This window comes from Malania oleifera, chromosome 5, assembly GCF_029873635.1.
Source record: "Malania oleifera isolate guangnan ecotype guangnan chromosome 5, ASM2987363v1, whole genome shotgun sequence".
In the NCBI taxonomy this organism is placed as follows: domain Eukaryota; kingdom Viridiplantae; phylum Streptophyta; class Magnoliopsida; order Santalales; family Ximeniaceae; genus Malania; species Malania oleifera.
The window spans coordinates 3192556-3208407 of NC_080421.1; the positions used below are offsets into that span (position 1 = coordinate 3192556).

The window sequence follows — 15852 nt, forward strand, 5'->3', positions numbered from 1 at the left end:
TGGCTTCTTCTCAATGAGAGGAACACGGTGGTGGGCTCAAAACTGAGTTTTAGGCTACTGGACAAAGGTTTCAATCCAGGAATTTTTTTTCCCAACTGACGATTTTGCTCCAACCTCGCTCTGATACCAATTGTTGGGGTGGATATCTAGAAGCAATAATCACACAAGGGAAAATAACAAACAAAATGGAACACCGGATTTACGTGGTTCGATCGAATCGACCTACGTCCACGAAGCACACACCACTTTACTATAATTGGAAGAACAATACTACACTCCCTACACACTTCCACCCGCATATATATATACACGGATGGGGGAGTAAAATTTAAACAAGGTAGCTACAATTTCAACATAGTCGGCAGAGCTTGGTGGCCTTCGGTCTTCAATGTCAAAGAACACGGCTAGGTTGGTGTGGTTGTCGACGACTCCACACCTGCAATCTTAACAATGCATTCCAAGCTACTATTACTGCTGCAGCTGGAGGTTTTGCTTCCAACAAATCCTTTAATGTTGCGATAAAGTCAGAGGAAGGGAAATAGATGAGAGGGCTACTCCTTCAATGGGCAAGGAGAAAGAAGCAAATGGGCATCCTTCAATGACCAAGGAGATGCCAACACATGACCGATCCAAATCAGGACAAGAGGATCAAACCCCCATTAAATTAGGCACGGGCAAGCAGTAGAGAACAAAACTGAGAGTTGTAGCACTTGAACTTCTGAATGGTTGAGATCCAATTTATTGGCGGTAGAGCCCAAGAGATGGTTTGTAAGCATTAGAGTGTTCGAAAGTTCCATTTGACCAGACAACTCTTTGGAAGTATAGTAGTGAGAGGTGCCATTGATTCTTTCCTGTTCTCCACTGTTTCAATAATCTCACTTTAAACTTGTGCCTTCTGTAATTTTAGTACCCAGTATGATTTTGTTTATAAAATACTTGGGGATTATTTAAGCTCTATGATGTTCAAACGCCCTCATCCAATTTCATTGGCTTATCCGAAGGATAGTGTAGTTCCCACGGAAGCGTGCTAGGAAAATAAATCAACACAGAGGCTAACCTGCATCACAGCATCAGTGGAGCCTCGTGGAACCCACTTGCACAGGAGCCTGAGGGTCATTGGGCTCGCTCCTTTTCTTTTCTTTTTTTTTATCCTTCCAAATACTTGGAAGGTCACTTTTTACCCAAAAAATATAAAAATTTACATGATGAAATTGGATGGTTAATGAGTCCATATAACCTGATTGGTGTTTGAATTTAGATATTGTGTTCTCTTGGATATTAAATTATGAAGAAAAAAATATTTGAGTTTGACCGAGTGAAGCTTATAAGCTTGGGATCAGCTTGAAAATTCAAACCCAGGTTTAAAACTTTTAGCTTGCCAATTCTCATTCTCGTATATAATAGTAGTAGGAGCCTTCGTTCCTCTGGAGACATCATATCATAGGTTTTCCTATAAAATAAAAAATAAAAAACATATTACAACAGAAAAAAATTATCAATCCAATTGTTGACATGCTGGACAAGGCCTTGTATTTAGACTTTTCTTATTTTTACCACATTTAAGTTTCCCAACAAAAGCAGATATTTTGTTGTTTCAACTGAAATTCTTAAAGAGTCGCATCAAATTAACCAAACAAATCTTTGCCAATGGCCAAACGAATTTGACAACAAAATAAAATTCCATCAGCCCTTTGCTGGCCAGAGCCAAAAAGAGAGCTCATAAATCACCAAAACAAGAAGCAATGTTTCATTATCATGTAATAATAATATCGATATATGTACAATATAAGCTAAAACCCATAATAAGATGACCCACGATGGCCTCAAATGATTAAATGTAATGGAGTCTTGAGGAAGGAAAATATTACACACCTCTCTTAAGAAAAGGGGAAAAAAATCAAAATTGCAACCCAAAATTTCTTCTACAAAACTCCCAAAACTAGTTGGGTGGGTCATTTCTCAAATACCATCTACTCGTCCATTCACTTTTCTTCAAGCTTGGCATGAACTACAATAATTTATATGACTGAATGGGGGCTACTATGGTCGATCTCTTTATCTCGATGCTCCAGCAGCAGCACTCTTATCATACTCCCCTTGCTCTTCCTTGGAAAACTCTTCAATAAGTTGACGTTGTCTTTGTGTCAAGCTCCTGGAAATTTTTTTTTAGAAAAAAAAAAAAAAATGTCAAAATCAAACATTGCTTTCCCACCAGATGAGCAAAGTTCATTCTACAATTCACATTTCCTTTCTTTTACTTGACAAAATGACAGGAATGCATCCACACCCAAAAAAGCATATGCCATGAGACGTATGAATCAACTATGAGAAGCCATAGTAAGGGCCATAAATTCTGTCTTTTGTAAAAGCTTAGGTTGCAACTGCATGAAAACCATTGGCAACAGAATCTTGGAACAAGAGGAACCTACGTTGGAATGCTGACATTAAAGTGCACATATTGATCCCCAAATGAGATGGAGCTCCTGGCCTTAATCCCTGTAAAAAAAAAATGAAACAATTATAAAAATAATGTGAATAAAAAGTTTAATGCACTTCATCATTCAAGTTTTTACAATAATGCACATCATTGGATACTACATGAATAACACAAGCACAGAGCTTGTAACATTAATAATACAACAATGACAACAAAAAACCAAGCATTAAGTCTCACTATGTGGAGTAGGCTACATGAATCTTGTTCCGCCAATTTATGAGATTATGAATAATTTCCTCCAAAAAATTCAGGGATATTAAATCCTTACTTGTCATTCCAAGTTATTTCAAATTTATCTCTATCCCTTCTACTGCCCCTTATAGTAACTAACATACTCCTCAATGGTGTACTATTTGGCCTATGCTACACATGCCCAAGCCATCTAAGTCGTCCCTCCCTTATCTTTAATAGGAGCTACGCCTAACCGCAAATATGATTGTTCTTTAGTTTATCATTTAATGTTAAACCACTCATCCACCTTAACACTCTCATCTTGGCAACTTTTCTACAATTATAATACCTCATGTTTAATTAATATTTAGTCCATAGAGGTGATAGGTGTCATTATAGTCAACAGTGAACTGCACAAGCAGAACTCCTGACATTCCATGAGCATGAGTCCTCTCTCTCAGTTTAGAAAACCAACTTCTTTAATAATCTTTTCACTTTGAAACTGCATTTTCTCACATACCCAACTATAGCAGCATGTTCTAATAAAGTCAGTGTCTGTGCACAAAAAGAGAACCTGACAATTTGCAACTTTATTCCTCATTTCTAAGGATCTATATTATACACAAAAGTGTCAAATCCAGCATACGATTTCTTCTGATACTAAAAACTGAAAAATATGTACTTCACAGAAGTCAATGCCTTTAGCAAAAAATTGACTGTGACCGAACTTGGTTATGTGCAACTCGCTGTTAGTCACCTTCCCTCTAGAATGCTAGAATTTCAGAATTAACTATACATGGCATGAAAAATACGTTTTTCTGCTTCAGCATAAACAAAAGAGGGTATTCTCCAATCAGTTCATTGCAAGAGAAACCTCAATCCAACCTTTAATGACAAAACTCATTGGTTACAATTTAGGCAACATCCCTCTCTAACAAACCCTTCTTTTGTCCATCAGGCACAAGTAGCTTTCAGACCACTAAATGAGACAAGGATTTTGTTTTCCATCATGATGCTAGCTCTCAAAGAAGATAAAGACAGATACAAACTCAACATTAAATATTTCTTGAATATGCAACTGGAAGATTCAATCAAATTATCATGTTGGTGCCTTCACCAAACACTGAAATAAATAGAGGGAGTGTGAACAGAGTCAACGGTGAACACTTGAAGATCAATCACTTCAGTAATAAATTAAGTTTAACAGTAAGCCCAAAAAAAACAGAATAAATCCTAAAACACTAAAGAAGAGGACAAACAAAATAAACGAATGCCAAATGTCCAAATCTATGAGCATTATTGCATTTTTTCCACTCAATTAACAGTCAAATTTTTCTAACAGTTCTTATCAGATGTAAATTAAAAGACATACTTTAAAATACTAAGGCCAACAATCTTGTGAAAAGTTCACCCACACTGATTATGCAGTTCCATGTTCTTCACACAAAGTGAATAAATCACCTTACAGGGTAATTAAAGATTCCCCTTGCATATGAAATTCATAATATAGTGATATCTACTTAAACAAAGATTCAACAATCCAACAGAATCACTAAATTAAATGTGCACAGACAATAACAAAATAAGCATATCTTTCTCACCCTTTTTCTTCAGAACCACTTTTTGACCAGGCTGTGTGCCAGCACGGACCTACAAACCAGAAACAAATCTAATAATGATACATATGCAAACACTACAAAAGAGTAATTTTATAATTGAAAAAGAATTACAATAGATGTTTTACTATGAAAACAGAGATGATACTACGAACAGACCTTGAGGACAACATCTCCTGTGAGAGTTGGGACTTGGATGGTTCCTCCCAAAATTGCCTGCAACAGAAACTCAGTAAACTCCACTATTGAAAGAAATTTGGCAGGTACAGTCATGACAGATTGACAGAAGAAACATTAAAGTGGCTAAACTTGGAAAATAAGTGTAAACTATCTGCTTATTTGTGAACCTGATAGATGATGTTATCAGATTACTTCTCTCACTCAACATAAGTTGCACAAACTCTAGGCACAATGAAATATGCATCCTGTTCATACATCTCCAGCTTACACGAATTCTGCTTCCTCCACATTGTATTCACACTCCAAGATCATCATGCCTTAGAGCATCTCAAAGCATTTCATAAGCAAACTGATATCAAAGTAAACATTACCTGAGTGATACTTAAGACAGCATCAACATGAATGTCAGAGCCTTCTCTTCGGAAAACAGGGTCTTCTCTGACCTACAAAGGAAATTAAAGAAATGGAGCATGATAAATAAGACGCATCCCTACACTAAATACCAGAAAATAGCAATGACCATTTTTTTTGTTGGGGACGGGGGTGGCAGGGAAAGGTTGGGGTAACAAAAGAATATGATTTAATTAAAGAATAAAGAATGCACAAAGAGGGAGATAAGAAATCCTGTTAAATAATGCAGAAAAAACAAAAAGTAGGAAAAAGAAAGGGTAAAAAAATCAATCAAGGTAACAAAGATAGCCAATTTAATTGTATTTCAGAAGAGCTCAAAACGCTGCTAATTAATGAATCCCATCCCATAATAAAGAAATATTTAGCTTCTTCCTAGACAAGATACGCATATTATTTTCCAACATAAACCCCACAACACTGCAAAAAATGCACATCTCCATAATACTACAACATCCTTCTTCCTGCCAAAGATACAAAAAGAGATGCCTAACAAATTCTCCACCAAATTTGGGCAAACCCAACTTCCTCCCAACAAACCAAAAAGCTTGCTCACCATTTTCCAAGCATAGCTTCTGACCAAAATATGTAACTGTCAGCAAAGTTGTTTTTTTTTCCCCTTCAAATAAAAAAATTTCATATTACCTTGCAAAGCAAATGAGAAGCTCTTTTTGTTTACAGTAAAAAAAAAAGCGCACATCTGGAGAAAGTGCTCTCGAAGATCTCCAGCTTTGCAACATATTATTGGTGTTAACTCTATTAAACACAACCAACCAAATAAAAGCCTCAAGTTCTTTGCCTCTGGGGAAGGGGGGAGGACTTTATCCTTCCAAAATTTTTTTATGTAGCAGAGGTGACTCTCCCCACCCAAGGGGAAAAGACAATAATCTAATGCCAACAACAAAGAAGAGAGCTAATCTGCCTCCCCATCATTAAGAAGCCCGTAAAAAATGAAAATCCCAAGAAGGCAAAGGACTATTCAATACAAAAATAATAATAATAATAAAAATGGTTAACGGCATTATGCCCTGAACTCAAGTGAAAAAGGCGGGAAGAGAAATAAACAACGCAACATCACCCATCGAAATATCGTCCAAAAAATGAATACGCAAACCCTCACCTAAAACAAACTTAGAATGAGGAATTAAATGGGGATAAATCTGAGAGAGACACCTCCTCAGACTCTTCAAAGAGGATCATTAGCCCCAAATTAGTATCCCCAACCATTCACATGAAATCCAAACTTATTTTTAAAAATTATGTAAAAGAGAAGAATTCTCCAAAAGGAACACCAAATCCATTTAGCCAAGAGGATAGTATTATTATTTTTTTATATAAACATACCAATTTAAACCTACACTAGACCAAAGGAAATCTCTTATAATTTTCTCCAGCTTACCAGCAATATGCGCAAGAATCCATAGTTCAAATCAAGATTCAAATTGTGAATTGAAACCCAATTTTGGGAATCAAGAATCGAATTGAATCGAATCATAAGATTTACAATTTCCAAAATCAATTCTAAATGGCATACACATATTGATATATGAACAAGCATCAAAATAGTAAAATAAATTTTAATTTTGACAGTAAAAAAATTATGTTCATGAGTATGCTTTCCGTAAACAGATGAAAAGGGAATGAGTCAAGAAATTTTAATTAAAAATAAACTTTACACTGTTTAAGAGAAGGAATCAAGAAAAAATAATAAAAACAGAACTTTTGATGTTTATCAACAACTGAAAAAGCTGACCAAGGCTATTAGCCTTGAAGAGACCTCCTGAAGGTAGAAATCTAGAGCCTTGCGGCTCAAGGAGGGAGAATAGAATACCAGATTTTTCCGCCAGACCGCGAGTGCCCATCGTAGACTGAACACCATTTCCAACAATGAAATCGAGGAGAACACCTTAGCTGAGAAGGACATCACAAGGAGAATCAGCAACTTTCATAAAGCTCTTTATTCTGAATCCAAAATCTGGAGACTTGTATTGGACAGCATCGATTTTACATCTATCAACCCCTCCATCAGAGTGGCTTTCGAAATCCTTTAATGAAGCTGAAATCCTCCAAGCCATTGAGAATTGCAATGGAGACAAAGCACCAGGACCAGATGGGTTCTCCTTATCATTCTACCAGTCAAACTGGGGCAAGCTTAAGAAGGATTTTATTAATATTTCTGAGGAATTCTTTAGATTGGGTAGATTTTTAAGCAGCATCAATGCCACTTTCCTTACCCTGATCCTGAAGAAACCCAGGGCAACCAACATTAAGGACTTTTGTCCAATTAGCTTCCTTGGAAGTATCAATAAGATCCTCGCTAAAGTCCTTGCTATGAGGCTTAAAAAAGGATTCCGGAAGTCATTAGGCAATATCAACACACCTTTGTGGTGGGAAGACAAATCATGGATACAACCCTAAATCCTAATAGCTAACGAGGTAGAGGATACTCAATGGAGAGAAAAGAAAAACAGGGTGGCGTGCAAACTTGACATGGAGAAAGCTTTTGATCACGTCAACTAGAACTTCCTTCTTTGTACTCTCAGAAAAATCAGTTTTAGGGAGCGTTGGTGTAGTTAGATCACTTAATGCATCAGCACACCAAGCTTCAGTGTTAATCAACGAGTGCCCTGCTGACTTCTTCCACTCCTCTAGAGGTCAGAGACAAAGGACCATCTATCCCCCTTTTTGTTGATCATGGTGGTGGAGGAATTGAGCCTTGTGTTGATAAAAGCTACAGGAGAAGGGCTGCTCAAAAGAATAGAGTTGGCAGGCATGTTAGGTCCTTGGAGGTCACAAATCTCCTGTTCCATTGATGACACTATCCTTTTTTGCGAGGATGACCCTCTCCACATTATGAATCTGAGATGTATCTTGGCAGGGTTTGAGGTGGTTTCAGGTTTGAAAGTTAACCGTGGGAAAAGAGAAATCATTCCGGCAGGAGAAAATGTAGATGTGCCTCTCCTTGCTGGTCTCCTAGACCGCAAAATGGGTACTTTCCCTATTAACTACCTTGGCTACCTCTTGGTGAAAGATAAAGGAGCGTGCAGTCCTATCATTGAAAATTTTGAAAAAAGTTGGCTGGATAGAAGAGGAATTTCTTATCAAAAGGTGACAGACTCACTCTCATCAAATGCACCTTGACAAATCTTCCTGTTTACTTCATGTCTCTTCTTCCCCTACCAACTTCAGTTGCTAAGAGACTTATGAGGAATCGAAAGGAGGTTTCTTTGGGGGTGCTTCGGGGCGGAATTCAAATTTCACCTTGTCAAAATGGGGCATGGTGAAACAAACCTTTCATTTAGGAGGCTCACACTATCAATAAAAGGCCCTATCAGGGAAATGCTTGTGGAGATCCATGTTTGAGAAGGACCACCTTCAGAAGGGAATCATTGTTGTGAAATATGGGCTTGAACATAATGATTGGATCTCCCAAGCTAACAAAGGACCACATTAGTTTAGGGGCATGGAATTTAATTAGGAAAGGCTGGAATGATTTCACGTCTTGTATCAGATTTCAAGTGGGGAGGGGGGACAACATTTATTTTTGGCATGACTCATGGCACGATCAAGAAGCTCTTAGTGTCTTTTTTCCAGACATCTATAACTTAGCATGTGATAAAGATGCCTGCCTTAGTCAACACCTTCAAACCTCAGGTCAGGTGCTCTTTTGGAACATCCCCTTCCTTAGAAATGTGGAAGATTGGGAACTCAACCAGTTCACATACTTCTACAGCTTTATAGCTTCCAATACCATAATAGCACTGATGTTCCTCTTTGGGCTTTAGATGACAAAGGGACCTTCACTGTTAGATCCTTCTATAGGCACCGACTCTGATAGGACAAAGGTAGATTATCACTAGCTCTGTGGGAGGGGTACTCTAGGCCTGCGAAGGGATTCAGGCAACAAAGGAGAAGAGAAAGGCTATGTCCATCATTCCCCCTTGCAATTTCATGATGCATTTAGAAAGAGAGCAACAGGCGAGTGTTCAGAAATTCAATCTCCGCAATCAGAACAGCAAAGAACACTGGTTTACTGCAGTCAATAGCTGGCATTGTAGGACTGTTGTTAATGATTATGATGTAATCTTTGATTTGTGTGACACCCTTTAGGGTGCTTGATTTACTGTACCATGGATTGGCATCCCCCAGCCTCTTCAATAAAGTTTCCTTTACTTATATATATATATATATATATATATATATATACACTTCAAGCATATTCTTTCTCAAAATAAATTAAAAAAATAATTAACCTAAAAAATGAAATGATTGAATAAACTACTAAAAAAAAAACCAACTTTGAATCTCTATCATCATCTCTATTCCCTTTATCAATTCTCCTATCCCACCTAGGTCTATGAATTTCTCTATCAATTCAAATTGACAGTAATCTTTTTTTGTCCGTGAGGATCCCACTGGAGCGCCTTCTACTTCTAATAGACCATGAACTATATCAAATAATTTGCGTTTATATGTGTTGTAATTATAATAAATCATGTTCCTTTTCCAAGTGATAAATGATTAATTCCAAATATCTATGGTCTATGTACAGCGGCATTCAAGTAGGGAAAGACAGAAGAAGGAGCCCTTGACCCACAACAGATAGAGGAGGATTTATTCAATCACATTTGTTTCTTGAAAGACTAAAAGCAGCTAATCGTGTCTTTCTCATGTTTTGTGAATAGCCAGGACATTGAGGAATATCCAACCCTTGTGAATGGGCAGAGCCAAGAGCTCTTATTTTACGACGGTAGCAACAATTGCTTCCATTACTGACCAGAAAGACACCAAATTCTCCTTTAGGCAGCGAGATCCCGCGTAAGCGTCGTTTGCCCTAACAACACAATGACACATGAGTACCACCTTAGACAATGAGTGTTTTGCCCCTTCTCAGTGGTAGAACCCAATACTCGTCCAATAGTGTAAAATGTTCTTGTAAAGAGCTAAATTCTATTTTATCCTTTTTATTTAGCACAAAACTCTTGGCAAGGAATCTATGGATTTCGATCAATTCACCAGATTCAGGAGGCAGATTGATAGATTCGGCAACAATTCAATTGTTTCTAGATTTGCTAGTAAGATTCGAATCTATTTTGATGTGGAATCGATGAGTCATAAAGATTGAATCGCGGATTGCAAGATTCTAACAACTATGCAAGAATATTATAAATAGATAAATAATATAAACAGATACAGCAAGGTAGGCCTGAATTAGAGTAACGCAACCCCCTAGAGAATGATGTGCCTTTCCACCGAACGCTTAGACACCCTCTCTAAAACTAGATACCGTAAGCCCGCTATCCTAGGATTACCACCCAAAGGGACCCTTTAATAAGACAAGGACCATTACGGAATACTAGAATTCGGTAACGAGGCCAACTCCCTAACCGTACTAGCACTCAGATTAATAGCAGCACCACCATTAAGCCCAGAAACCCGGTCGAAGCTGACTCAATATATTCAGAAAAGAATTGTCTTAACCTAGAATACATTGGACATGCAACCATTCCTCCGAGAATGCCAACTCTCCCAAACCCCATTTTAAAAAGTAACCTGTCCATCAAGTTCCAACTAACCCTATGATGTAGGATAAGAAGCCAAACCCAAGTTGACCCTTGTTTGAGATTAATGGATAACAATAGGACAAGGATTGTTGTGTGTAATTAATTAGTTCTATTTTAGTATTAACTACTATAAAATTATGTGTATTTGCGGGCTTGCTTGTAATATTTGTGTATTTTAGGGGTGTCTGTAATTTCGCCTAATTTTGGGGGTATATATGTCATTTCATTTGAATTATCCATCAGGAGGTCTCTCAAGCTACAATCTCTAATGAACCTATCCAAATTCTGTAGCACGAAGTAGTCCTCCCACCCCTCTTTTTCTCCTCAAAAAACCTAATGACATTGAAATCACCAACTACAAGTCTACGATCCACTTAGGGGAATAGAAACCAAAAACAGCACATAAGCCATCCCAAAATGTAGACTTGACAGTAGGCCTAGAAGGCCCATGAACGAAAGAAACCCACCAATGACCCTTGCCTTTCACATCCACCAAAACCAAAGAACCTCTCAAGTCTATCAACTCTAATTTAAACGAGTATCCCACACGATAAGAATTCCCCAGACAAAAATCCATGAGAGGAATAAACTCCTAATCCTTACATCTACCCTCCCAAATGCTCCTCACAACACCCCCACACCCAAAATAATGCTCTCAAGCTTAGTTTTCTGGATAAACACAATATCAAGAAAATGGCTAATTAATACTGTGCTAATCAAACCCCTTCTCCTAAAATCCCCTACACCCCTAACGTGCCATCTGTTAATTTTCATAACTTAACTATTTTCCCCCATCTAAACACAACCAACTCCGTTATTAGACTTCTCCCTTTGGCAAAGAGTATTAATAGTATATAAAAATAATAATTTAAAAAACTGAAATAAATTTTACCCAGAGTATCAATTGGAATCTGTTCAATGATCAAAGTTTTAAAAAAACTTAAAAACGTGACCTGAAACACCCCACAGTGAAATGCAAATCCTAAAAAGCAAACACAATTGATTGCCACTACCACCCAAAAGGGGCACCTTTCATGTTTCAAACCCAAAGGCATACCCATAGTGGGGCGTCTAATGTCTATACCTATTTTTTAAAATAGGTATAAAAAATATGGAAAGAAATCATTAGGGCTCGAAAGACCCTGATCTGTTGTTCATTCATGCAACTTTTAGGGCACGGGCAACCTTGCCCCAATGATGAACCTTCTCCCCCACAATGGACACCCTCAATCAACTACTCCTTCGAGAAGATGACTGGGTTGTTGCCTTACTTAGGATGATAAAAAATATGACAATCCTCTCTTTGAGAATCTCTCTCTACCTCTCTCTCTCTCTCGTCTCAATAGTCTCTCTCTTGGATTGGAAATCTAGAACTCTCTGCACAAAGGCTTGCTTCTCCATGAGCTGTTTTATTTTTTTTTTCCCTCCAATTTGAAGAGAGCTACTTAGTAGGTTAGTGCTCACGGCTCTCCATCCAACGGACAAGCAATTGTCCTCACCATCCCCACCCCCCCCCCCCCCCAAGGCCAAAAAAAAAATGAATGACAAAACTGACATAATAGAGCTTATGCTTATGTTTTGGCATGTTTCATTTGAGTTTCTCGGATAAAAATGGCCTAGATGTGATTTGATAATTATGTATTATTTTTGAACTATTGTATTTGTAATATTCTAATTTTTAAATTATTTTCCCATTCCATAAAATTATTTAATTTTTAAATTAAAAATGCATTCCTAAAAGTCTTATGACTCAACACCTTGAAGCTTATGCCCCTCCCTGTTGGGGGTAAAAGGCCTTGTCTTACACCTTCAACTTTTAAAACATTGGCAATGATGGAACTTGACCGAGGTTACCTTAATAGTAACATATAGATCACCAGGTTGATCGCCCTCAGGATCTGCTCCACCAGTCCGGTGCATCTTTATAGTTTCTTCAGTATCCACTCCTGCAGATACACACAAATTCAGATAAAGCAAGAAATAGACACAGGATAAGGAAACAGTAGCAATTGATTTGTCAAGAAAACAATAACAGCAATTAATATTTCACTGGTTCTTTTCACGATCCTTTTGACTAAACATTGGCCTGGAAAGCAACACGAGCTAAAAATCTGAAGACGATCAATACAAAATGCTGAACAGATCATTCAAGTACACCAAGCAGTAGGACTAACCCACCCAACCTATCCCATCCATCCCCAACCGGCTTGATTATCTTAAATGGGGGGGTACGGTCTGTTTTTGAAATACAAACAGTGACCAAGTAGGGTTCCACACTACACAGCCCAAACCGTTTTGAAGGGAAAGGTGGCTTGGGCAGTTTAGCATTTCAATAACTGACAAAGTCAATTTTCAGCGAGGAATTACAACCTGATCTAACCTGTGAACACCCCCAATCAGAACAGAAAAAGAAAACAATCAGTTGAGTATAAAAACCCAGCAAGGTTGATCTCCATTACTAGGGGAAAAAGACGACCTCTTTATGCTAGTAAGTCAATTAACATGAAAGAAAGGCAAAAAGGATGTAGCAATGCTGCATGTCACGGTCCGCCTTTTTCACACCGTTGTGAAGGGCCGTGCGGCGCTAGCTAAAGCACTCTTGCTTAACTAGCCAGCCTTTTGTTTACCAACATTCATCCACGGAACACTTTCATTAACATTCAATCAGATAGCAGCGGAAATTATAATCAATTCATGAAAGCCGTGGCAACCAAGCAGTAAATATCGAAGCAAACGTAATTCATTAACAAATCCTCCGTTGACATGTTGTACTTAGCGAGGGAGGCAAGTAGGCTAAGCACGTTGACAATTGCTAGTGAGTTTTACAATGATTGATGAACACTCACCCTCCCCTAAAGAGCTTTCTAGGCCATTCTCACTCTAGCACTAGGAAACATCAAAGTGACCGAGGAGTCATACTGCCTTATTTGGCTTACAATGAAAGAAATACTAGAAAATAACCCTACACTAGTACTTACATGATGGAAACCCATCCCAAACACACGAGATAAGCGGTCATAGGCAAGCATAATGCCCTGAACAAGCTTAGCCCGTGACATTCTCCCCCACTTATGCCGTCGACGGCCTCGTAGACTTTTGGCGATAGGTACACTTCAACTTTGTCCACGAATGGCTTCAAATCTTCCGTAGAAATCCAGCTGATTTCTTTGTCATCAAGGCGCTTCCACTTCACTAGGAACTTCTGCCGCTTCTTCCTTGAGGATATGAACTTTCTGCCTGCAAGGATCTCTTCAACATCATGTCTGTCAGGTTGCACTGTCTTCAACTCTACGCTGTTTGACTGACTTCTGCTCAGGTCGTTGGTGTTGGCGTTGAATGGCTTGAGGCAATTGACATGAAATTGCGGTTTTCTCTGCTGATCTGCCCACTTCTTCATCTGCTTAGAAGCTTTATCCAGATAGGCTTGGGCAAAGTCTGCATTCTGTCTCCCTTCACTGGTGAAGATGTATGCCTTAGGACTCTTTCGTCTGTACGGCTCGCCCACTGTGTGAGGTAACAGCGGCAGCTGGTCTATAACAAGCTCAAAAGGGCTCTTTTTGGTTGTTGAGCGCCTTTGGGCGTTGCCACAGAATGGAGCCACATCAAGTAGTTGCACGCCATTCTTCCGGTTGTCATTGACACAATGGCGCAAGTACTCATCTAGTAGCTCTCTGAATCTCTTCATCTGTTCGTCTGTCTGTCGATGATAACTCGAAGAGATGTCAAGGTGTGACCTGAATATCCTGAAAAACTCTGTTAAGAAGTTGTCAGTGAACATTAAATCTTGGTCACAAATAATAACTTGGGGAAAACCCCAAAGTTTCACAATAGTCACAAGGAACAATTGTGTCGTCCCCTCTGCCGAACAGTACTTTGGTGCGGCCATGAAAGTACCATACTTCTTCCGCTCCCCCTTGTCTTGTTGGCAAGTGAGACAAGTTTTGGTATAATCAACCACATCATCCCGCGTGTGCGGCCAATAATACCTTCCCAGTAGTCCTGTCATTGGAGTCATTCTCCGCGAATACCCCTTAACGAACTTCCTGCAGCATCCAGTAAGGCCAAGAAAGGAACGCAACTCCTTCACTGTCGTGGGGATCTTCCGTTCTTGAACCATCCTTACCTTCTCCATACCCCTCCGGATACGACCTTGTTCAACGACTTGACCAAGGAATTTGTTGCTCCGCCGAGCGAAAGAGAAATTCTCCTTCTTCAAATTCAGACTGTTTCCCTTCAGCCTGTCGAACACCTTCCGTAGATGCTCTTCATGTTTCCTCTGAAACGACACCGATGCTCCCAACGGTGTTTTGGAAGGGCGAACACATCCCGCTTCCACTTCATCAAGCTGTTTCCCCAACTCTACTATCTCTCTAGGCGCAATCCAACATGGCCTTTTAGCAGGTGGTTTCACTCCTGATAACAACTTGATCTCTTGCTCCACAGTCCGTCGTGAAGGCAAATTTTGAGGCAGCTTATCCGGCAACACCTCCTTATCCTCATCCAACACCGCTTGGATGGTCGTAGGCTCCAGCACTTGGCCTACTTCTTTGTCTACCACCACCGTGGCTAGACGTGTCTGCTCACCCTGACCCAATCCTTCATTGAGTTGTATGGCTGAAAGGGACTTCCCTTCGTCTCCTTTCGTTGCAACGACTTGCACCATGCACGAGTGATCTCCCATCAGACACAGGGAACCAGCCGAAGGCATCAGCACTGCCCTCGTCCCCATTAGGAACTCCGTTCCTAGAATGACTGGATAGTCATCCAATGGCACCACTGTGAAATTCGCATGACCTTCCCACTGTCCAAGCTTTATCACCACTTGCTTGGCTACTCCCAGAGTAGGCTGGGCTACAGAGTTAACTGCTTTCACGCGTCCTGTATCCTTCTCTAAGGATAAGTTGAGTCTTCCTGCTTCCAACTGCGAAACAAAATTATGAGTAGCCCCCGTATCCACCATAGCGCGAGTACTCTTCCCATTTATCCTCAAGTCCACAAACATTAACCCTTTTGCTCGTGTAACTTTCGGTATTTTGGCCTGCTTTTCCAATGCGTTCACTAACCGCACTGAACCCACCCTCGGGGCTTCATCCTCTTCCCCATCGTCTTCCACTGCCTGTTCTACAATGGAAGCCTGTAAGGCATTAAGTGATGCTTTGTGAGGGCACTCAAAAACTCTATGAGGACCTCGACACAAGAAACACTCAATTTTACTCTTCCCCTTTCCATTGGGTGTGTTGAACCCTCGAGACGACGAAGCTTCCTGTGAGGTTGATGAATTAGGGTCGGCTCCCCCACTCTTGGGTTTGCCATTCTTGAAAGACTTTCCACCGTTTCCCTCTCCGCCAAACCGTTTGGACGAAGTGGTCTCATCACCAGCGTAGTCTGTCAAGCGTTCTGCAGCCGCTTGTGCAGT

At 39.5% G+C, this 15852-nt stretch overlaps 1 protein-coding gene across 1 annotated transcript in view; it reads right to left on the reverse strand.

The window, feature by feature from the left end:
* Positions 1–1722: 1722 nt before the first annotated feature.
* Positions 1723–15852, reverse strand: part of LOC131156621 (chaperone protein dnaJ GFA2, mitochondrial) — a 42436-nt gene continuing 28306 nt past the window's right edge. Inside the window, exons 15-20 of the mRNA XM_058110449.1 lie at positions 12291–12382; positions 4836–4907; positions 4444–4500; positions 4270–4318; positions 2430–2496; positions 1723–2152 (exon numbers count right to left, since the gene is read on the reverse strand). Coding sequence (XP_057966432.1) covers positions 2056–2152; positions 2430–2496; positions 4270–4318; positions 4444–4500; positions 4836–4907; positions 12291–12382 — 434 coding nt within the window. The 3' untranslated portion in view covers positions 1723–2055. The remainder of the gene's footprint in view (positions 2153–2429; positions 2497–4269; positions 4319–4443; positions 4501–4835; positions 4908–12290; positions 12383–15852) is intronic.